The 24,493-nt window shown below is 30.6% G+C and overlaps 1 protein-coding gene across 1 annotated transcript in view; it reads right to left on the reverse strand.

The window, feature by feature from the left end:
• LOC107454842 (receptor-type guanylate cyclase Gyc76C) overlaps window positions 1-24,493 on the reverse strand; it is a 255,986-nt gene that overhangs the window by 78,872 nt on the left and 152,621 nt on the right. Inside the window, exons 3-6 of the mRNA XM_087166312.1 lie at window positions 16,248-16,491; window positions 10,421-10,570; window positions 7,780-7,949; window positions 6,788-6,929 (exon numbers count right to left, since the gene is read on the reverse strand). Coding sequence (XP_087022438.1) covers window positions 6,788-6,929; window positions 7,780-7,949; window positions 10,421-10,570; window positions 16,248-16,491 — 706 coding nt within the window. The remainder of the gene's footprint in view (window positions 1-6,787; window positions 6,930-7,779; window positions 7,950-10,420; window positions 10,571-16,247; window positions 16,492-24,493) is intronic.

Below are 24,493 nucleotides of genomic sequence, written 5' to 3' on the forward strand. Positions count from 1 at the left end.
ATAAATAATTTGGCTCCTTAATTAAACGTTTCCACATCAGATTTAATTTCTTAAACGCAAACTCTTTAGATTTTCCCAAATGTTTAGGATCCTCTTTTAAAGGCATCTTTACTATGTACCGTCCCTCAGAATTTCTAGCACAGTTGTTTTTAAAATGTTCTTCACAAATAATTTTTTCTTTACTCTCAATTATTTCAGTTTCGATATTTTCTATCTCCCAAAAACTTCTAACAGTTTGTTCTAAATCAAGAGTTTCTTTAACTAACCCACAATGGATTTTATTATCCTCCATATTTGATATGCTTCCACTAACTAAATAACCAAACACAGAATTTTGTAAGATTAAATTCGAGTTAGGAGGGTAAATTTGCCCAGGTTTGATTAGCTCAAAAAAAGATTCCGCACCAATTAATAAATCAACTCTCTGCGGAATGTGAAAATACTCATCAGCTAAGTTAATGTTTTCTAACCCCTCCATACACTTGTTTACTTTCTTTGAGGGTGTGAGATCCGTAATTCTAGGAACAACTAATAAATTTAGATCTGCTTCAAAAGTTCGGGCTTTATTTATTAAAGTAGCATTAACTTGAGACCTAACAGAAATAGCTGAATCATTCAACCCTGACACTACTACGTTTATTTTATTCTTTCTCAATTGTAGGCGATCTGCACATTCTTTACTTATGAAATTAGACATAGATCCCGAATCTAATAAAACACGAACTTCACTTTCATTTCCAAAAGAATCACATAAATAACAAATTGCAGTACTCAAAAGAACTGTTTTGTTTTTATTCCAGACATAACTACTCGTGGCCGAAAAGATATTGGCGCCTGTGTTTTGCTCTTCGCATGCTGCTGGTGTAAATTCAGAAGCAAGTGGAGAGAGGGGGGGATTTCCTCTATCAATTTGTTTTTTATTCGATTCTGAATTCATAATGTTCTCCTCTCTTATTTTTGATTTCGCGGAATAATTATGTTCTCGATTAAAATGTAATGAAATATGATGCCTTTTACCACATTTAGCACAAGAATATTTTGATTTGCAAGACATCACTTTATGTTTACCAAGACAATTAAAACACAATTCATTATCTTTAACAATTTGCAGTTTCTCATACACAGATAATTTCTTATAAGTAGAACACATATAAAGGGGGTGATTTTCATTACATAAAATGCACTTCGAACTCTTAACATCAGACAAAAAGGTTTTAGAAATATTTCTTTCATTATGACTTTTATTATAAGAGCACTTAGTTAAAGATTTTCCGCGAGAAGTCATAAATAAATCTATTTCCTTTCCTAGTTTAATTGGTTCAAACCAGGTGTCCGATTGTTTTACACTTATATAAGTAGCGGTTTCCCTGTCCAATGTTTGGAAGAGTTTATCAGAAATTATTAGCTGATTTAATGTTTTGAAATCTGTCACATCTCTTAATTTTAAATAGTACTCCCAACTAGTTGTTAAACGTGACGCAAACTGGACGTGCGTTTCATTTAACTGACGCGTGGTTGTTTTGAAATTGTCCAGACAAGATTGAGCCGTTGGCTGAAATTCTCTAAGTACTATTTCTTTCACTTTTTCATAATTATTAAGATCATCATCACTTATATATGTGATAATATTAGACGATCTTTCTCCAAGCAGATTAAGAAGGATCTCAGATTTATATTTATCTGGCACACACTTAACTATAAATGCTCGTTCTAACGACGTAAAGAAGAATCCCCAATTTTCGGGTTTACTCGGCACTTTAATGGTCAATGTTCTAATGCTCTTAATCAAAGAATCTAGGGAATTATTAGATTCAATTAGCTCTATATTATTCTCTTTTGGCTCAGAACGAATGCGTGCAATTTCTAATTCAGTTTTTGTTCTCTCTAGCTCCTTTGGCTCAGCACGAATACGTGCAATTTCTAGTTCAGTTTTTGCTCTCTCGAGCTTTATATTCTCTAACTTTAATTGTTTTGATTCTTCAGACTTGCGCTCTTCTACTATTAAATTTACAAGATCACTAACAGTTTCAGAGTCAGTTTTATATTTTTCACAGTTTTTAATTATATCAATTAAGTTTACCACAGTCATATCATCACTAATCTCTATATCTAGTTCACTGGCAATAAGCCTTAAATCATCTTTTTTACAATTCTTAAACATTGTAAATTAAAGTATTTTATAAAAAATCAAAACAATCCTACTTTGAATGGGAAGGCACGAATCCACAGTTCTCTCGTAACACTGTCCACAATGGTTATCTCTTAGAACTCAAAACGAAACTCTTTTCGTTAATTGTTTTTAATTTTGCTGATTATTTCTCCGGCTCGACGGACCACTCATGTCGACGCTCAGGTAAATATGAACTCGCTCAATAAACAGAAAATAAGCGGACTGTAAATTCACAATATTTATTTATTATTATTTGGAAGAGAGCTTTTTTGTAGCTCGTTACAGCTCTCCTTCCACACACACTCTTTTTCTCTCAGTGTTACAAGTTATACTAGGTGGCGCTACAAATCCGTGCGGATACAAAATGATTGCATGAATTTTCTATGATGCTAATGAAGCCAAAATATGTAAATGTTACATTTAAAAAAATGCTATTCGATGTAATCAATTGCAAGAAATAAACAGATGTGCCCGAATCTCAGTCACAGTGAAATTGGAGCAATCTTTTCTGTGGTTTCACGAAGGTTTTTTTTTTTTTTTTTTACCAAGGTATACGACATGTCTTTGGCAATTTTATAACGAAAGCATTTTGACGTGCGTCTCTTCAGAGTGTTTAAATATTTTAAATTCTCTCTATTTTTCTTGCTCTTCAGTTATGTCAATGTTCAATAAAATGTCTACTTAAATATGCTTACCGAGCATCATTTTATTTTAAAACATCAGAAAAGAGCCGACCCAATTTTCGCGTATACGACTGTTAATGTTAAACCCCGTAGCCTCGTAATTTTGAACCCGATCCAGAAGACAAGGGAACTCCTGGTTCAAGCATTGGGAGAAATTTGCCGACATGGAGGACTTTTTGATGGAAATAACCGGTATTTATGTTACATGCAGTAGAAAAACACGAAACGGTTAGACTAAAGGCTAGGGGACTTTAACCCATGATCCGTCTACCACTGAGGATATTTTGCGTCAGCACTGCGGTCGATGAAAGACGGGTGCGGAATTCGTATCGACTAGCCATCGCTGGGATTCGAACCCGGTTCACCTCATTGGAAGGCGAACGCTCTATCCCCTGAGCCACCACGGCTCACCAAACATCATTTTATTTTACTTTATTTTGTAACCATCTTTGAACAGCCGATCCAATTTTTGGGTTTACAACTACTAATGTTCAATTACGTAGCCTTGTAATTTTGAACCCAATCCTAACGACAAAGGAGCTGCTGGATCAAGCACTGGGAAAAATTTGCTTTCATGGAGATCTTTTTTATGGAACTAACCCGCATTTGCTTACATCATAGATAGGAAGACCACGAGAACCTCCCACTGTTAGCCTGCGACAAAGGGACTCTAACCTATGATCCGTCAACCGCTGAGGATATTTTACGTCAGTACTGTGGCCGGTGCAGGCCGGGTTCAGAATTTGTCTCGACTGGGATTCGGACCTCATTGGAAGGCAAACACCCAATCCCTGAGCTACCACGGCTCACCAAGCATCATTAATCATTTTAAACTTCATTTTCAAGAATAAATACGAAGAGGTTTTATTGGTTATAATTACGGAATAGATTATTTTCGCTAGTATCAATTTAGATTTTCCCTCCATGTTTATAGTAAATTGTTTCGACATAACGGAATAAAATTAACAAATAAATATATAGGAGTAAATGAAAGTATGATAGAGATATTAAATTGTATAGGATTTACTCTTTAAATGTACCGAATTAATTAGGTCAAATGAAAAAGAATAAAGCGTTGACGATCAAAATTAAAAGTTTCTACTGTTACGAGGGCGAAAGGAAACTTACTAATATACGTTTTAATGACGTCACAGAGGAAGGTCCTTAAGGATCGCTCATTTACTAGTTGTAAAATTTTAAATCTACTTTAGAGAGCAGCGAATGCTTAGGGGATAGAGCGTTCGCCTTCTAACGCCGCGAACCGGGTTCGAACCCCAGTCGATACGAATTCCGCATCCGGCTTGCACCGCCCACAGTGCTGACGTGAAATATCGTCAGTGGTAGACGGATCATGGGTTAGAGTCCCCTTGCCGTCAGTCTAACCGTGGGAGGTTCTCGTGGTCGTCCCCTCCATGTAACGCAAATGCGGGTTAGCTCCATCAAAAAGTCCTCCACGAAGGCAAATTTTTCCCAATACTCGATTCAGGAGTTCCGTTGTCTTCTGAATTGGGTTCAAAATTACAAGGCTACGGAGTTGAACATTAGTAATCATAAATCCGTAAAATTGGGTCAGCTGTTCAACGACGATTATAAAATAAAATATAAAATAAAATCTACTTTAGAGTAAATTAATTTCGTCTACTTATTTTTAGTTTTTTAAGAGAAATATAAATATTAATAATATAGTAATAATATGATAATAATAAACAAATAAATAAATGAAATGGGTAACATAATCTTATAAAAGAGAGATGAAAAAATTAAATATAAAAACATCTGGGCAGAACTAAATTTTATTAGTCAGAACAAAAACTCTCAGGTAAACTTGGTTTATTTTATGACTTTTTAACTTGACTGGATTATGTATGCTGAAGTAAATATATATTGAAAGAACTGCAATTTTCTTCGATTTTTATCAATTGTAATTTTCGAGGGAAAAGATGGGTTTATTTTTTTAAATTGTGAGAATTTTTAATCTTTGAAGAGCTTCAGAGCGCTGTTTATAGCATTTTCTTCCAACAATACTCCACCTTATATGAAATATTCCATTAGATTCACCAATGACAAGTTTTAAAATAAGTTTGATTTAAGTAACCATAATGGTGAAATTTAAAAGAATATGAAAAAAAAGCTTGAGCTGATGATATTTGGCGATAACAGTATACGAAAACGATTATACAATATTAATCTTTATTTCTTTATCCTTTTCTGGCAAAATCTTTATTGTATTTATCAAATAATAAAATAAGCAAGTTAAAGAAAAGTTTTGCAAAATGATTAAAAAGTAAAATAAAATAAACATTTAAAGCAAAATAATTTTTTTTGTAATCCAAATGAGATATAAATTAATTGTAAATGAAATACTTAATGAAATAAAATTAAATAGAATATTTAATTCAATGAAAAATAAACAGGTATTTATCATTAATTAAAAAACATTTTTAGTTTAACTTCGCAATTATTACGCAAATTATTGTTGTCAGATATCTTTACAAAATTCTGTTTCTCGAGGTTAAAATAAAATTGCAATTTTTTACAGGCATTAATTTTTTGTATCTGTAAAAAATGTAATGGTGGTTTTAATGAAATTGTCACACTGGTGTTGCACAGTTGGAGCACATTCGATTTTTAAAAATGTATTAAAAATTTAGACCAACAAAATATCCACAAAAACGCAATTTGCACACAGAGAAAAAAATTCTCGTAAAATTACCATGTTTGTAAAAACATTTCTGAAAGAAAAATATGGTTAATGAAACCAAAATATAAGGTATTTAAACCCTTCATTTAGTAATTTTTCCATTCATATGGTAACGGTTTCCCGAAAATACTGTTCTTCAAATTTATAATTCTTGCTACCACACATTTAGTAAAATATACAAAATTGTAAAGTAAATGTAACAGTAAGAATGGCTTCTATGTATTTCTCTAAGATATCATGGTAAAATTATTAAATTTTACCACATTTTCCAAGTTTTATCACGTATCATAAAACTATTTTTTTATTGTTATTTTACCAAAATCATTACCGAATCCGGCAAAAAATTACCGAGCCTTTTGGAGTTTCTGAAGATCCAGAAGCACGGTAAATTTTACCATGTACTGGTAATTCTGATCATACTTTCTTCTCCATATAATTCAATAGCATGCATTCTAAATTCTAAACTTTTTGCAGCAGTCGTTGAATAGCCAACGCAAATTTGGGTTTACGACTACTAATGCTCAACTCCGTAGCCTTGCAATTTTGAACCCAATCTAGAAGATAAGGAAACTCCTGGATCAGTACCCCTAGAGGTGTGATTTATTATGGGAACATGGAAGACTTTGTGACTCGACAGATTTAACGTGCATCAGTCACCATTTACTACATGGGAAGTCTTCGGCCGACAGGGATCGAACCCACAACCTCTTGGTCATGGACACAGTACCCTATCAACCAAGCTATCCCGGCCCTTAAATTCAAAAGTTTTTTTTTTAACTTTGTTGTAACCATCGTTGAACAGCCGACCCAATTTTTGAGTTTACAACTATGTTCAACTCCGCAGCAGTGTAATTTTGAACCCAATCCAGAAGACAATGGGAACTCCTGGATCAAGTATTGGGAGAAATTTGCCTTCGTGAAGGACTTTTTGAAGGAACTAATACGCGTTTGCGTTACATGGAGAGGAAGACCACGAAAACCTCCTACGGTTAACCAGGCGGCAAGGGGACTCTCACTGAGGGTATTTCACGTCAGCACTGTGGTCGGAGCAAGCCGCATGCGGAATTCGTATCGACCAGTCATCACCGGGGTCGAACCCCTGTTCACTTCATTTGAAGGCGAGCTCTATCCCAGGAGCCATCGCGGCTCAAATTCTAAAGTTTAAGTCTTTCGAGAAAATCTTGGGGTTAAAATCTTGGGGGAAAAAAATAATAAAAAACAATAAAATCTTACTTGTATATTGAGTACGTTCTCTAAATATTCGCATGATTTCCCGTCCGTTCATGGGATCAGTTTTATTTCTCAAGGCTTTGGCTAATGCATCCGCGTAGAGGGTCACAGCATCATAAAGATACGAGGCATAGGGAGTAATTACCTGCAACATCACCCGGAATCAATATCCAAATAAAATTACAATAATAATATGTAAAAGTGTACAGAGGAAAAGAAAAATGTAAACTAATCTAAATTTATCAAGTCGGACTTTTTTTATTAATGCTGTAATTTAACACTTTTTTAACTCTTTCACCCATTGGCAAAATGGGTCTTGGTTTGGCCTTGATGGCGTCCACGTATTTTTCAACTGTGTTCGAGAGTAATAGTGAACAGTGCGCATGCGTCGTCATTGCTATAGCGACCTCTGCCGTTTTTCTTTTTCTTTTCACTATCAGGCATTTTTAATGTATTTGCATAATAATAATATAAAGTATTTTTTACATTCTTTTTATTATTAACGTATAATGACTTGCTTGACGGTGATTTAAATATAAATATGAATGCTAAAGAAGGAAAAGTATTTTTGAAACACGTACATAGGCAGGATATGAAAAGCTAATCCGACGACAGACATCAAAAGGAGACAGTTTTTGCAACCCATGATTTGAAATGTTGTGGCGTTTAACGGAGTCAATCCAGAAAGAAAAAGCATTTGACCAAAGGATAACCAGTGATCGTTAAAAGCCGATCTTAACTTTTTTCTAATATTAATTAGTTCGTAAACTTTTTTTTCCTTAAAAATGCTTGCTTAAGATTATTTTTGTTGATTCTATTATTCTTTGTAAATTGTTTTATCTGTTCAGAGAATGAACATTTTAAAAGTACTTTATTCGATTCACTGTTTTGCTGTTACTTAATGCAATTTAGATTACTGCGAGTATCATGGCTTTTATTTCTTTCCGAAACAAATTTAAGGTGGAAAGAACAAATTTAGAGGTGGTTCTACTTACAAGTGAACGATTAGGAAAAAGTGTAGAAATGGAAGATTTGAAAGGTTCTTCACCATTATACACTCTGACTTTGTTCTCGAATTCTGTGTAGTTGTCTCCTCTAGGTGGAGTGGTCACGAGGACGAGAAGAGATTGAGCAGCCATCATCACCACTTCGTAACCTTTTTCATCTAAAACATAAGTAAAAATCGTAAGCATTCTGGACAATCCTGAAGTAATCAATTCCTGGGCCCGACTTAGCCTAATAGGGGCCCGGGGCAAAAACTTCTTTGGGGACCCTCGTCTGTTTCAATACTTCAGTAAAACGGAACTTTATGGAGGTATTTAAAATTTTCACCTCATTATAGATAACAAGAAAATTTATCAGAACTTAAAATAGCTAAAAATTTCCCTCCCCTCCGATGGTCAGAGGAAAAACCATTCTGTCCATTTTATTGATTTTCTGAAAATCCTTCCTTTCTTTATCAGAAGAATTCCGCAGAAAAATTCACATCCTTACTGACATTAGGGCGGAATTCAGCTAAATTTTCGCAATTACGATGGCTCAATGAAGCCAGTCAGAAACCTGTATTTTTGTAAACGTATCGCATTTTGTGATAAGTAAAACATACAGGCTTTTGATTGGCCAAATTTGTCCATCGTAATTGCGAAAATTTAGCTGAATTTCGCCCTAGTAAGCTATGGATTTACGAAATATAGATTGTGCTCATAAGATAGATTAATGAAGAAGCTAACATAAAACCGATGGATTTTACACTGTTACTGATATTTAGTTTAAAAAAAGTTCATTAAAGAAGGAAACGCAAAATAAACTTTCTATTCGATTTGGGGGCCCGGGGCAACTGCCCCTTATGCCCTGCCTTAGTCAGGCTCTGATCAATTCCTTGACAATTTCTTTCAAGTATCTATTGGTTAAGCTCAGATATTAATGTAACATTTATTTCTTTTAAATTGAAATATTTCCAAGTTATTACGGAAGCATACAATCAAATGGTATTTTTAAGATGGGACAAAGTATTATATTTTTACAGTAAATGCTATCGATTAGAATCAACAAAGCTTTTAATTTATATAAGCAGTAAAAGAAGTTTTGAATGTTTATGATTGTAATAATAAAATCAAACAAGCGAACAAATAAATAAATAAATGAGAAGAATACAATTTTGAGGTTGGTGAAACGTAGTAAACAAATCCCTGAACTTACAGTACAATAGCTTACCATATAAAATAAACTTAGATGTAGAACAAACTTAGATGTTTTGACTTAAACGATAATTATTTTGTATTTCCATGACAACGAGATATATAATGTTTGGAAATCTGGAAATGAGAAAATTGTTGTGTTCTAAATTTACGTTAAAGAATTACGTTAAAATTTGTTACTCTCTGGAAATATGTGTTTGCGTTCTTTATAATATATTATTTCTTCTGTAAATAACATTTATGTGCCGTATTATATGTTTTAATAAACCATTGGAAAACGTATATCAGCTTCTTAGTTAGAACAACAATATTCTCTATTGATTTTTAAGATTTTTCCCCAGTTACTGGGATCTCAATCTCGATTGTAACAATTGAGTCAACATAAAAGTAATACCATAGTACTAGCATAAATACACACATGCGTGATGTTACAAATGATATTAATAACATAACAAACATTAAACAAGAACAATTGCGGGTCATTATTTTGGAGTAAAGCTAATCTACGATCACAACTAACATAAAACATAAATAGTTACAGGCAACTCAATACTTTTGACGCCAAGCTAAGCTACGAAAAAACAAAACTAGCTTAAAACATAAAAAGTTGCAGGCATCATCTATTTGATGTCAAGCTAAAATCTACGAAAAATAGAACTAACATAAAACATAAAAAGTTGCAGGCAAGTCACCCTTTTGACGCCAAGCTAATCTTCGAAAAAATAGAACTTCTTTCGACACCTGCACAACCTGCAGGTGTCGAAAAAAGTTCTTTTTTTCGACAAAAAAAAAGAACTTTCGTTCTTTTTTTCGAAAGCGAACTTTTTTTGACAACCTGCATAACAAATTGCAGGTGTCATCTTTTTGATGCCAAGCTAGTCTACGAAAAATAGAACTAACTTAAGCATAAAAAATACAGGCGTCAATACTTTTGATGCAAGCTAATATCTACGAAAAAGAGAACTGACATAAAATATAAAAAGTAGCAGGCAAGTCTTCCTTCTGACGCCAAGCTAATCTACGAAAAAACAGAACTAACTTAAAACAAGAACAGTTTCCGGCAACTCATTCTTTTGATGCCAAGCTGATCTACGAAAAAAACAGAACTAAAAACATAAAAAGTTGCAGGCATCATCTTTTTGACGCCAAGCTAATCTTCGAAAAATAGAAGTAACTTAAACCTAAGAAATACAGGCGTTAATTCTTTTGATGCCAAGCTAAAATCTACGAAAAATAGAACTAACATAAAACATAAAAAGTTACAGGCAAGTTTTCAACTCTGTGTGAAAAAAAATAGTTTGTTCTCATTCTTTATTTTTAAGTTTATCTAGTTTTCCTTTCGAGAACTACAGTAAGATTCGAAACGGTGATCATTAACTGCCTGGAATCTTCTATGCGTACATACTGAAAAATGGAAACGAATTGAATGTATACTTACGTTGTCTGAAGTACTTGGCCGAGTCTTCTTCTGAGTACGTCTCCATGTCAACATAAATTACCATATATTTTCCTGTAGCAAGGTGACCTCGCATTTGCAGAGCAGTTAGAAGCTGACCAAGGTCAGTTGTATCTCCCAGAAATAAATAAACTGTGAAAAAAAATCCAATTTAACAGCTCTATCAATATTATTATTATTTTGCACAAGACAGTCCTATCCAAATATTTTAAATTGAGATTCAATTAATTAGCTAATTAAAATTTAAGATATAATATTGGAATATAAATTTAAAAAAAAGACTTATAAATTAGCTTATTTTAATGCAAAAATATTCCATATTCATAGTGACAATTGACAAAATGAGAAATCATGTACAGTGCGCCAAAAAAAAAGAAGGAAAAAAATGGACTACTCTGAATAACTTTTGATCTAATGACCGGATTTTCACGTTCTAGGATTCATTCTTAATGGTTCCAGGGGATGAACTTAAATATGCTAACTAAATACTACAGACGATATTTTAAGATACGAAATCAGACACAAAAACGTACTTACTCAGAATAAAAATGCCTTTTTTTTCAATGCATTCAGATTTCTGACGCCGGTAGCCACAATCTGGGAACTATGGTCCCCATAGTTTGGTCAGGACAGTGATCCAAATTTTGGACCCCATAACGTTAATTTTACTTTTTGCGTATTTCTTTACATCTCGAAACATTTTAAGCGAATTGAAAAAATTTTGCACACAATTATATAATTCATTTATTCAACGATAATGCCATGCGAAAATACATTTAAGTATATATTTATTATTTTTCATTCTTTTATTTGTTAATAGTTGAAGAAAACTTTCTGAATGGTAAGGTATACAGTTTTTTACGTCATTCTAAAGTATGTAGTTTTAAATGGCAAAATACAAAATCTGAGCGAAATCGGTTGAATAGTTTCTGAGAAATTGAATTTCGCGTCAGCAAGTTCCGACGGTCTCGCCAACTTTGAGCCAGATGGTTTCTAACTGCTTTTAGATGAAGAGGACAATTTAAAATTTCTCCAAAGCTCCCATTTTTTTATTAAAAAAAACCGACGTTTTTATACAATTGTAAATATTTTATATAATAAATTCAAAAAGACGCAATAGCTGCTGATCCGTTTTTGAAAAATTAAATAAATATTGGTTTTAAAAGATTAAATAACAAACAACATGCATAAGAGCACTTCCGTTACTCACTCTTTCATAACAGTCATCAACTCTCTCTTCTAATTTTTGAGCACGCCTTTTTTTAATTATATTTAAATTGACAGAACGCATTCTGTCATAACAGTCATCAACTCTCTCTTCAGATCTTCGAGCACGCCTTTTTTATTGTTCTTAAAAACGAAACAGAACGACTAATATATCCATTTTTTTCAAAAATTGAAAATAACAGTGAAAAAAAATTATTATAATTGAACCTGCACAAGTACAATTAAAACACAATATAGAAAATTTTGCTTGTTTTTATGAATTTTTCACTTTTAACCTTTCAATTCTTCCCAACTTATAAATATGTCTGTTTCAACTTTTGGTTGATGAGAAGAGAAAAAGAATTTTGATTCAGAAATTTGTAAACATGTACGTTTGCGCTTTTCTGCTTATGACAGCTCACACGCTTGATATTTCAATTATTTGTTGCCAACAAGAGAAAGAAATAAGGTCTTACTTCCTCACCCTGTAACAGATCTTATTACAGATCTTATAGATCATATTATTAACATTATTATTAATATTATTCTTAACATAATGAAAATATTATAATATTATTAACATTATCAATAATATTATTAACATTATTATTAATATTATTAACATTATTATTAACATAATGAAATTATTATAATTAATGAAAATATAGCAGACGAGTTCTGAATGATTTTTGTTAGAATTGTTTTTTATAATACATAAAAACATTACATACGTTTTTTATAATACATAAATATATATATTACGAAATTTAAAAAATTCATAGCATAACATAAATTTGTTTAAAGTAAAATTCTAAACATAACAAAAAACTGAAAAAATTCTAAACATAAACTGCAAAGTTAAGTATAAAAATTTCAACTTGACTTTCATTTCCGAATTATGCTTTTGATTGTAACAAATAAAATGTATAGCTTAAAAAAGATAAAAAACAGTTTATCTAACTTTTTTTAAATTTTATTAGCATAATAATTACAATAATTAACTAATTTTAAAAATAATCACACACACGAAAAAAAAATGATTTAGTAATGCGGTATTTTATTTTAAGTATTTTTAGATCATTTACATACATATATTTATTTTTTTAAATATTTTTGAAGGAAAGCTGTGATATCAAAACATTTCAAAATTATATATTTATGTTTATTTAAGGAATTACATATTACCGTTAGTATTTAAACTTAAAAGTGGGAAAATTTTATGAAAAAATTTAATGTTTTTTTTTATTATTATTATTTGGTTCTATTTAAACTAAAGCTATTTATAAATAACAAAAAAATATCATTTAGGAAGATTAGGTTAAACAAGAAAAAAGTAAGAAAAATAATTTAATAAACGAAGATTTAAAAAAAAAAAAAAAAATACTACGAATTGAAATACCATCGCAATTTCTAATTAATTCTCGCATGCTATGCTCCATTTTTTCTACATACGACTGATAATATTATTAATTTAAAGGTATTAAAATGTTATACCGAAAAACAACTGTTATAACTCGCTAAACGAAGATTCAAAAATGAGAAAAAAACGGTTTCAAAAATAATTAATAGATGGCGCCACTAGTTATATAAAAACAATTATTTTGGATTATTATTGAATGGGAGGTGCGCCATTTTCTAAATGTGGATTAAAGGAAAAATCGTAATTTTTGCTATTCCTGGCTAAGTTAAAGAAATATCTAAAAAATAAATAACACGTTTTAATAAAATTTGAGCGTGTTATTTATGTTACAATGTTCATAACGAAAAGAATTTTCATTTGTGTTAAGTTACTAAATTGAAAATAAATTAATAAATAATAATAATAAGTGTCATCGAATGAGAATGACTACATATAAATGAACTGCAAAATTTTATTTTAAATTAATTTTACAATTCTCTTTAAATTTCCCAGATTTTATTTTTATTTGAAATAATATCTTATTGGTTACAAAATATGAATACATTAAACTTTCTACAAATTTTATTTATTTAATAGCATTATTTAATAACAAAAATAAGAATATTTTTTAGAGATTTGTATTAAAATCTTATTGTTTTACAGTAGTTATAATATAAGTTAGTAGTTTTTATTAGTTAAAAAAATAGTGTAATTTTATACACATTTCAATTACGATATTAGTATTCTTATTCAGTGTCTGTTTATAGTTTAAATTAGTCAACTTATTTGATGTCACCTGCATCAATATCAAATATTTATTTATTTATTTTTTTTCTCTTTAATATTAACTGCTCAAATGAATGTTGGAATGCATTCGTAAAAAAACTTCAGCTGATAATAATTTTTAAAAAACTAAAGCAAAAGTGCTAGGAAATTTTAATCATTTAATCACTAATATTATAAAATAAATGTAATAAATATATTAAGAAAATGTTATAAAACTTTCTAACTTAACTATTAAATCATTTATAAATACATAGTTAATATGTAAAATGTTATACGGCGGTAACAATTTATTAAAATATAGTAAATGTGCAAAATATAAGTTGTTAATATAAATAGTTAAGTTTAAAAAGTTTCTGTGCATAAGTCTCTATGTAATATTATTTGAAAGTTAATCCACTCCAAAAGTTTATGGCTAATTTAATTTACTTTGAAGGAAGGAGTTGAGTGAATGAAAAATGCAACATTAATCTTTCAAGCTCTTCAAGTATCTTTCAGAGATAACATTTTACACAAAATTATGGTTTGCACCATCTGACTATAAATACATTGAGTGTTTGAACATTCAAATTTTGTAAAATAGGTTTTCAAACTTTTGCTCAAAAGCATCTATTTGGTACTTCAATTTTATACAGAGAATCATATTAAAAATTATTCAGGCGTAGATCTTTTACATCGCTTAAACCTTTAGTGTTAATAGAATTATTTCCACACCCAAGCGTAGCTAAATTTGAGACAGTGTACTTAATTTTTTAGTTGGATTGGTTTTTTACTTTCTTTTTTTAAAGAAAAAAAATAACTCAAAACATTAAAAAAGTAATAAAAACATGCCCAGAGAATATGGTTGTTGTTGTTGACGTATGCAATTAAGGCAGAGGGAGTGCGATGGTTCTTGTTTTCCAGTGGCGCCATCTGTGGCCAATAATTCGACTTCTGCCACACTCATACGTCACACCCGTTTATAGGGTTGGCCCTTTCATGCATCCATTCATTCCTCTACAGATCGTAATTTTGACCTGAATCAGAGAACGATCCATCTCCCAGTACCCCCAGAGGTATTGATTTGTTATGGAAACATGGAGGACTTTGAGACTCGACAGATTTAACGTGCATCAGTCACCATTTACTTCACGGTTAGTCTTCGGCCGGCAAGGATCGAACCTACGACCACTTGGACATGGGCCCAGTGCCCCACCAACCAGGCTATCCCGGCCAGAGAATATGGTAACTAACTCAAAACCCCAAAAAATAGTTTCAATCATTGTATAGATGTTACTGTGAATGATCGAAATTGGTGGTTGTCGTTTTCTACTGGTGAATGTTGGCAATCACATAGTCGCCTTGATAAGGTCTGCGCGGTATACATTAGCCCGGTATGCCTTACATCAATCCTTTTTGAAGTCAAGTCCCACTGCCCGGTATGCATTTAACCAGTACTCCGAAAAAAATATGTTTCTCCTAATCTATCCTCAGCAAATATTAAAATATCGAATAAATATAATCAACTAATAAATTAATATCAAATCGGATATAACAATTATTTCGGACATTCAGCGAAGCAACTATGTAGTTATTTAAATTTATTTTATAGCCGCCGTTGTATAACCGACCGAGTTTTCAGTTTACTACTACAAATGTTCATCTCCGCATCCTTGTATTTTTGAACCCAATCCAGAAGACAAGGAACTCATGGATCAAGTATTGGGACAAATTTGCTTTCGTGGGGGGACTTTTTTGATGAAAATAGCCCGCATTTGCATTACATGGAGAGGAAAGTCTCCCACGGTTAGCCTTACGGCAAGAGGACTCTAATCCATGATCCGTCTACCACTGAGGATATTGTACGTCAAGCCTGGGTCGGTTCGATCCGGGTGCGGAATTCGAAACTACACTATACCAGCCATTGCCGGGATTCGAACCCGTTTCACATCATTGGGAGGCGAGCGCTCTATTCTCAGAGCCACCACAGCTCCACTACTATTTGATTATATTTTAATTTTGTATCCGTCGTTGAACAGCAGACCCAATTTTGGGTTTACGACTACTAATGTTCAACTCCGTAGCCTTGTAATTTTGAACCAATCCAGAAGACAAGGAAACTCCTGGATCAGTACCCCCAGATGCATTGATTTGTCATGGGAACATGGTGGACTTTGCGATTCGACAGATTCAACGTGCATCAGTCACCATTTACTACCCGGGGAGTCTTCGGCCAGCGAGGATCGAACCCACGAACACTTCGGCATGGGCCCAGTGCCCTACCAACCACATAATCCCGGCCCACTATGTGGTTATTGGCATTAACCGGTGAAAGTCGACTTTGTCTTGATTTCGATCATCCAGATAATTAACACAGATAATTGGGACAGAAACTGCAGCCCATATAACAAAAACTTATTATAAAATAGGAATTGTACTTACTTCTCGTGCTCGCAGTTGTGTTCTGAACTACTTTGACAAAAGGATTGACACAACAACTTCGATCTCCCGTGAAGCAGCAGATCCTCGAATTACGAAAACCTACTTCATGGTTGATGACGAAGGGTTCTTCAATATTTTTCTCCAAACTGTGGTAGACAGTCTCATAGATTTCAGACTTTTCATAGATAATGGAAAATTTATACCATTTGTAATACCTGAGGAGCTCAAATACAGAGCTAACTACCTGAAATCGAAACAACATTTAGAAAATAATAAATCTTAAAACAGTAATAATCGTATAAGTAAAATAATTATTTCCTCGTAGAAATAATTTTTTTTAACTACCAAAATAAGATTATTAAATTCCTACTATTAGTTTCCCACTCTTCCTATATTTTGTTCAAATTTTGAATCGTTAATAAAATACTTTTTATTCATCCACTCATGTTCGAATACAATTTTTTTTAAACTTGTAGGGAATGACACTTTGATGTTAATACAATTTTTTCTGATATTAATTAATTAATTTTAGTTTTATATGGGTAAAAAAAAATATAATTATTTAATAAAAAGTAACTAAAATAAAAATTTTCTTTATTGATCTAAGTAGGAATTGACTTTAATTTTTTTTTATATATAACTTGTTTTTTATCACAAAAATAAATAAAAAATTTATATAAAAAAATATTTTTTTCAACAAAAAAAAAATTTAAATTTGAAATTTTAACAGAAAAAAAATGATCATAAAATAAAATTTTAAACAATGTATAATTTTTTAATCATAAAAAAAATTTTTTAGTTGGAAATATAAATTTTTTAATCAGGAAAAAAATTTATCGCAAAGACAATTTTAATCTAATTTTCAAATCCTTCGTCCATGAATCCTTGGAAATAGGTTAGCTATTCCGTATAGTTTTTATTCTCTATGCACGTTGAGAAAAAAAAAAGTATGGTCAAAACTACCAGGCTATGGTAAAATTTACCGTGTTCCTGGCACCACGGAAATATCAAAAAAGCTCGGTAACTTTTACTGAAACTCTCTGGTAATGATTTTGGTAAAATTAACAATAAAATATAGTTTCATAATGTGTCATAAATTTTGTTAAGTTTGGAAAAATTTGACAATTTTATCCTGATACGTTAGAGCATGTCATAAAAACCATTTAATCGATGAAATTTTCGGTGCATCGAAATTTCCGGTGCATCGTTGGTTGATTGGTTCTAATGTTACTTGCCACACGGGCAAGCCTGCTTGGTAAAACCGAGCAAATTTAAGGCAGAGTGTGAGATTCTTGTTTCTCAGTGGCGCCATCTATGGCAAAGAATTCGACTTCTGTCACATCATACGTCACATCTGCTTATAAGGCGGACCCATTCATTCATCCACAGATCGTAATTTTGACCTGAATCAGAGAACGATCGATCTCCAATCCAGTACCCCCAGAGGTATTGATTTGTTATGGGAACATGGAGGACTTTTGCGACTCGACAGTTTTAACGTGCATCAGTCACTTTACTAACTGCGGGATTCGAACCCACGAACTCTCGGACATGGGCCCAGCGCCTACCGACCAGGCTTTCCCGGTGCATCGTTGTCATATGAACGGAAAAATTACTAAATGTGTGGTATAAATATTGTATATTTTGGTTTTATTAACCATCGTCAATATAGCTCCATTACATTTTCAGTTATAAATAAAGAGAAATCTAAAAGAGAAATTTGTCGCAATAAATAACGTTTTCGTCCAATCCATGATTTACCTGGTTTAAACGAAAAGAAGCAATTGTTGAATCTTGTAAATTTGTAATGTAAATTTATACATCTTTATTTAGATGATAATTTACTATGATTAGTACGTTCTAAATATATATATTTCCCCTTACAGAAACGTGACTTTTCTACATAGTGCGACAAAAAAAAAGCACATACCCAGGTAACTTTTCATCAAATGTTTGGATTTCCATCAAACAAAATTCAATTTTAATGACTTGAAAAATGCACTTTAATTAGGCGAATTAATGAGGAGTTTTAATAAATTAGGTTAAAATATATATTACTCTTAAAATATATATTACAAAGGTCAAGAAACAATTGATTGCTTGTGATCTCTTTTGTGATGTGCTTTTCGACTACATTCTGCATGAGCATTCAGCACATTTCGAATCATGTTTTCGTTATGCTTTAAGAGATTCAGCGCAGTCAAGTTAAATATTAAAAATTAATTAAACAGATAGAAATTTTGGGACATGTTACACCATGAAATTGTTCAAATTTGAAGCACCATACGCTATGGAGAAACACTGCCTCCTTCCCAAACCTGATTACACGATAAAAGGAAACGGAAATGTGGAGCAATATAATAGTTTAATACGGCTGAAACAAGATTGCACCCTATTACAATATAGCACCCTATTCAACGCTAAACCAACTTTTCGGAACCTTAAAAAAAATTAGCTTTTATTGCTTGGAATTTTTAAATTTATTTTGACTGTATTTTGGCACATTAATTTTTTTTTTTTAAAGAAATAATATTGTCGTTCAATTTTTTTTTAATGTGTAGTATCTCTTCCGAAATCTGCAAAGCTTTAATAAAATCAGCGTTGAAATAATGAAGCGCTAAAACTATAATAATCAAACATTTTAAATGCATAGTATCTCTTCCAAATTCAGCAAAGCTTTAATAAAATCAGCGTTGAAATAATGAAGCGCTAAAACCATAATAATCAAACATTTTAAATGAGCAGTATCTCTTCCAAATTCAGCAATGCTTTAATAAAATCAGCGTTGAAATAATGAAGCGCTAAAACTATAACAATCAAACATTTTAAATGTGTAGTATCTCTTCCAAATTCAGCAAAGCTTTAATAAAATCAGCGTTGAAATAAGGAAGCGCTAAGACTATAATAATCAAACATTTTAAATGCGTAGTATCTCTTCCAAATTCAGCAAAGCTTTAATAAAATCAGCGTTGAAATAATGAAGTGCTAAAACCATAATAATCAAACATTTTAAATGAGCAGTATCTCTTCCAAATTCAGCAAAGCTTTAATAAAATCAGCGTTGAAATAATGAAGCGCTAAAACTATAATAATCAAACATTTTAAATGTGTAGTATCTCTTCCAAATTCAGCAATGCTTTAATAAAATCAGCGTTGAAATAATGAAGCGCTAAAACTATAATAATCAAACATTTTAAATGTGTAGTATCTCTTCAAATTCAGTAATGCTTTAATAAAATCAGCGTTGAAATAATGAAGCGCTAAAACTTTAATAATCAAACATAAGACAAGAAAAATTAATACGAAACCGTTTCAACGCTTTGTTTAATGACGATGAAATTTCTTAAGAAAATTGTAAGAAGATAAATTGCACTTGAAATAATGTTTTTTACTTCACAAAAATCCATCAAATTTAAGTTCAAAAAGTGTCTATAAAATCTAAAATATTTACATATTAAATACGATATACTTAACACTCAATTAGAAGATTTGTAAAGTTAAAAAATAGAAAAGAGGCCTCAAAAACCAAGAAAAACTTTCTAGTCTTTTTTTTTTTTATTTTTACAATTGTTAACTAAAGATTTACTTCACTCTCAATCTGGCATTAAAAAAAGCATTAAGTAAATATTCCAAGTAGAATAATAAAAGTAGGTAAGAAAATATAGAACCATTTTTTTTCTTCTTTCGTGTTAGAAAGAAGAGGAACTATCTTAATATTATCTTTCACGGCTTAAAAAATAAAACTGTTTTTAAAAGGATTTAATTGCACGATGATTTAACATTCGCCTTATCGATCTTAAATCCTATTAAAAATCCTCTTTTGTTTTCACAGAGAAATGAAAAAAAATGTTGCTTTTCTTTAAAAATATTTATAAAGCCCTTCAAGTTTTTAATTTACTTCTTTTTAAAAATTAAACACATTGTTCAAATTTTTAAAGAACGAATATTTTATTCTATTTCATAATCATTGTTTCAGTTTCTAAAAAGATTTATTTTCTTAAGAGTTTATTCGAAACAAAAATTTGACAAAGAGAAATCAATTATATGGATAGAGCTGTAAATTAGCCTTGGTAGCTAAAAGCAAACATATGGGTTGAACGGTAAATTAGCTTTGGCAGCTGAAAGCAGACATATGGCTAAAACAGTAAATTAGCTTCGGTAGTTGAAAGCAGACATTTGGTTAGAACGGTAAAATAGCTTCGGTAGCTGAAAGCAGACATATGGCTAGAACTGTAAATTAGCTCTGGTAGCTGAAATCAGAAATATGGCTAGAACGGTAAAATAGCTTTGGTAGCTGAAAGCAGATATATGGCTAGAATGGTAAATCAGCTTTGAAAGCTGAAATCAGACATATAATTAGAAAGGTAAAATAGATTTAATGAATAAGAGAAGACATTTAATTGGAATAGCTCACGTAGATGAGAATAATCATAAGAATGTTTATGAAAATTGACGTGTTTGGAAAAAAATTGCTCATATCAAAAGTGGTCTCAAAGAGATTTTGAGCGATGAACAGATCTTGAGACTTCTGAGTAAGCACTTACACACATAAAGCCACATAAAGGCGCATTTTTAATTTTAATTACACTCTTCAAAAAGTCTGAAAAGTAATCCACTTTAAAAAGGGCGTTGATTATTAACAGAAGTATAAACAATCTACAAGGTAATGGGAGAAACTTTCGTGTAAAATCTAAATGCTAATAAATATATTAAACAATTTAAATACAAAATCTCATCATTCAAGGAGGTTTACATGATTTCGAAATTAATATAGACTAATCCGTGTACTGATAGGGAGGCTTTTAGGATATTAAATACCTGGATATCATTCAGGAGATCGGAAATTTAATATTAAGGACTAGCTCAGGTAAATCACCCATATATATCCTGATATCTCTAGCTTCAACAATTCTAACCATACTCCATTTGATTTCAGATTGCAAATATATATATATATATATATATATATATATATATATATATATATATATATATATATATATATATATATATATATATATATATATATATATATATATATATATATATATATATATATATTTGCAGTTCAAAATGAAGATAAAACAAAGGAAAATTACAGACATGAAAAAAAAGGGGGGAAAAGAAAAATAATAATAGAAAATAACAAACAACTGGGGGAGAGAAAGAAAAAAGTAATAATAATGAAAAAAATCCGGAAAAAAAATAATAATAATAATAATATATATATATATATATATAGCATAATAAATAAAAACAAAAAAACACGACGAAAATTAAGAAAAACAATTGATTTCCAGGATCTTTTCAATAGCATTCCCATTTCTAAACTAAAATATGTCTCTTTGAATTATTACTATGATTTTAAAAATATTCTTTGTTGCGATTTTGATTATTGGGAAATTCTGATTAATTTTTGTCTTTTTAATAATTATCTTTACAATGGAAGGGATATTTTTCCTCAAATTCATGAAATACCACAAGGATCTAATTATTCATCTCTCTTAGCTAACTTATTTTTGCTTTATCATGAAAAAAATTATACTCTTTATTAAATTTGTTTTTAGATTTATTGATGATTTGATTATCTTTAATTTTCAAGATTATATTATTTTGTTAAATAATATTTACCCCGAGGAATTAATCTTGCTTCGTAATCATGATGATAATATTTAATTTAAATTTTTTGGATTTGGGTATTATAAAAGAAGAAAATATCTGCTTTGTTGATTTATACGATAAAAGAAAGGATTTTAATTTCAATATAAATAAACTAATTACTTGGAATTCTAATGTTTCTAGGAACATCTATTTAAATACCACTTTTAATGAAATGAATAGAATTAAAAGAATGTGTAGTAACATTTATTTATCCAAAAAACAAATAGATAAACTCTTTCAAAACTTGATAAAAAAGCAATGAATACCCAACTAAAGTAATAAAATTCTATATAAAATCTTTGAATTAATTGTGTATTATTGTAAATAAATTTACTAAAGAATTTTCTTTGTTAATTTATATAATTTTTACCATGTGCAAATCCATTTCGGGCAAATCCATGGTTCTTTCTATTTTCTATTTCATTTTTTTCTTAAATAAATGCTAATTTTCTAAAATTATTAATTGTCAACTTCTTTAAATTATCCAGTATAATATTACCTTGCACACATCTATTTTCCGGCCCAGCCTTGGTAACTAACAAATCAAACGCACTTCAGTACTGCAGTAATAACGCACTATAAAACAAAGCTCCTCTATTTACGCTTTTACCTCAATTTGCGCTTCTGTTTTCATATTTTGTAATCTGGCAATCTTGTTACGAAAACATTTTAAATCATTCTGGAAAAATTTCCCGTTCATGTAAGTTCATTTGAATTCGCTACTCGCTTTATAGATTTCTTTGTATGTTTTATTCTGTTTTTTCCTAATATTTTATTTTCTGTTTTTACGTGATGTTTTTATTTATTGTGTTCTATTTCACTTGTTTTTTTTTTGTAAAATGTTTTGAGTGCTCCTCACACTATTGTATTGATATATTTTGCTTTGGCTATATTGATATAATATTAGAAAGCACTCCTTTTCGCGGATATAATCGTGTGAGCTGATGAAAATATATCTTTCATTTCACAGATTTTTATTAATTATTTTTCCTTTTTTTCGGAAATTTTTTTTCTTTCCAGTTTCTTGTTATTTTTATTACTATTTTTCTCCCCCCCCCCCTTTTTTTTTTCATTGTTCTGTAATTTTTCCTTGTTCTCTCCACATTTTGAACTTATGTTTTTATGATTGCTTGCAATTTAACATAATGTAGACGTCACAATGGTAAAAAATATTTTTAATTATCTAAAAAATAGATGTCAATGCTTTTCATTACATGCACTTCATAGAATGAATTGGCGAGTTTGTTAAACTATAAAAAAATTTTATTTGGAAAAAAATTGAATTTAAATTTATGCAACAAGCACACATAAATCTTTATATTTAAGTCGTTTCGTTTGTATTTTTTTAAAAAAAAAATTTAAAAGATGCAGAAAATATTTCCCCTAAAAAGTATTCGATCCGCTCAGTATCACAGGTATTTAAAAGTTGCACAAAAAGTTAAGATGAGAATATTTATTCTACTCTGAACTACGTTAGCATCATTTTAAGCTCGTTATTTTAACTAATTTCTAATCCAACCTGTTTACGCTTAATTTCTATATACATCCATGTCTGCATTTAAAAATTAACATCGTGGATAATATTATGATTTATAAATTAATTATGAGAAAGGTAATTATCATGTTTCATTAAATTTTATTCCAAAAACAATGGTAAAAAGTTTCAAATAGTAAATTAACTCTACGGCTAGGACTCAAAAATGTTATATGTCCAATAAAAATTATAAAGTTTTTTTTTTTTTTAGCAGCGTCGTAATAATTTTTATCTGGGGTCATTCCACGACCTCCGTGCGTCTTAAAGGTCGTTTAGGAGGGGCCCGTCAGCCCAGGTAAAACATCAGGTATGCAGTCAGATATTTATCTAACTCACATAGATGCAATCTAGAAGAAATGAAATTCATTTGACTGTACTCTTAATGTACCATATCATACAGTCCCTTTCCAAATTATTCGACGCATTATAAGATTCTTTGCAAATTCTTAATAATCACGTGATACTATACAGCTGTATTGTTTTTCGCGACTGAAACCGGTTTGCGCTTGTTTACGTTAGTGTATCAATTGGTTAACATTGTAATGCAATACGTTAAAAATAAATACAAATAGGAAGTAGTATATAAAAAAAATCTCCTGGATAAAAACGCATTACGTGTATGTTTAAATATAAAAGTATTGCTTATAAACTCGTGCAAAACATGCAATTATTAAAACACTACAGTGCGTCTAATAATTTAGTCTAATTACTATAATATACTAATATAATACCTGACATAATAAATATTCTATATTTAGATAATATATCCTCTAATTTATTCAGTCGTCTAATTTATATTATATATCGTCTAATTTAACAAATTGATACACGAACGTAAACAAGTGCAAACCGGTTTCAGTCGCATAAAAACTATAAAGCCTGTATAGTATCACCAAATAATTAAGATTTTACATAGACTCTTATAGTGCGTTTAACAATTTGGCCATGGACTGTATATTTTTGATAAAAATATTGCGTGGGGTAGTTACAATAAACTATACACTTAAAATTTAGTTATTTTAAATTTCCAAACAAAAACCTTCAACAGCAA

Source organism: Parasteatoda tepidariorum, chromosome 6, assembly GCF_982258835.1.
Source record: "Parasteatoda tepidariorum strain Cologne lab strain chromosome 6, Ptep-v5.0, whole genome shotgun sequence".
NCBI classification, from domain to species: Eukaryota; Metazoa; Arthropoda; class Arachnida; order Araneae; family Theridiidae; genus Parasteatoda; species Parasteatoda tepidariorum.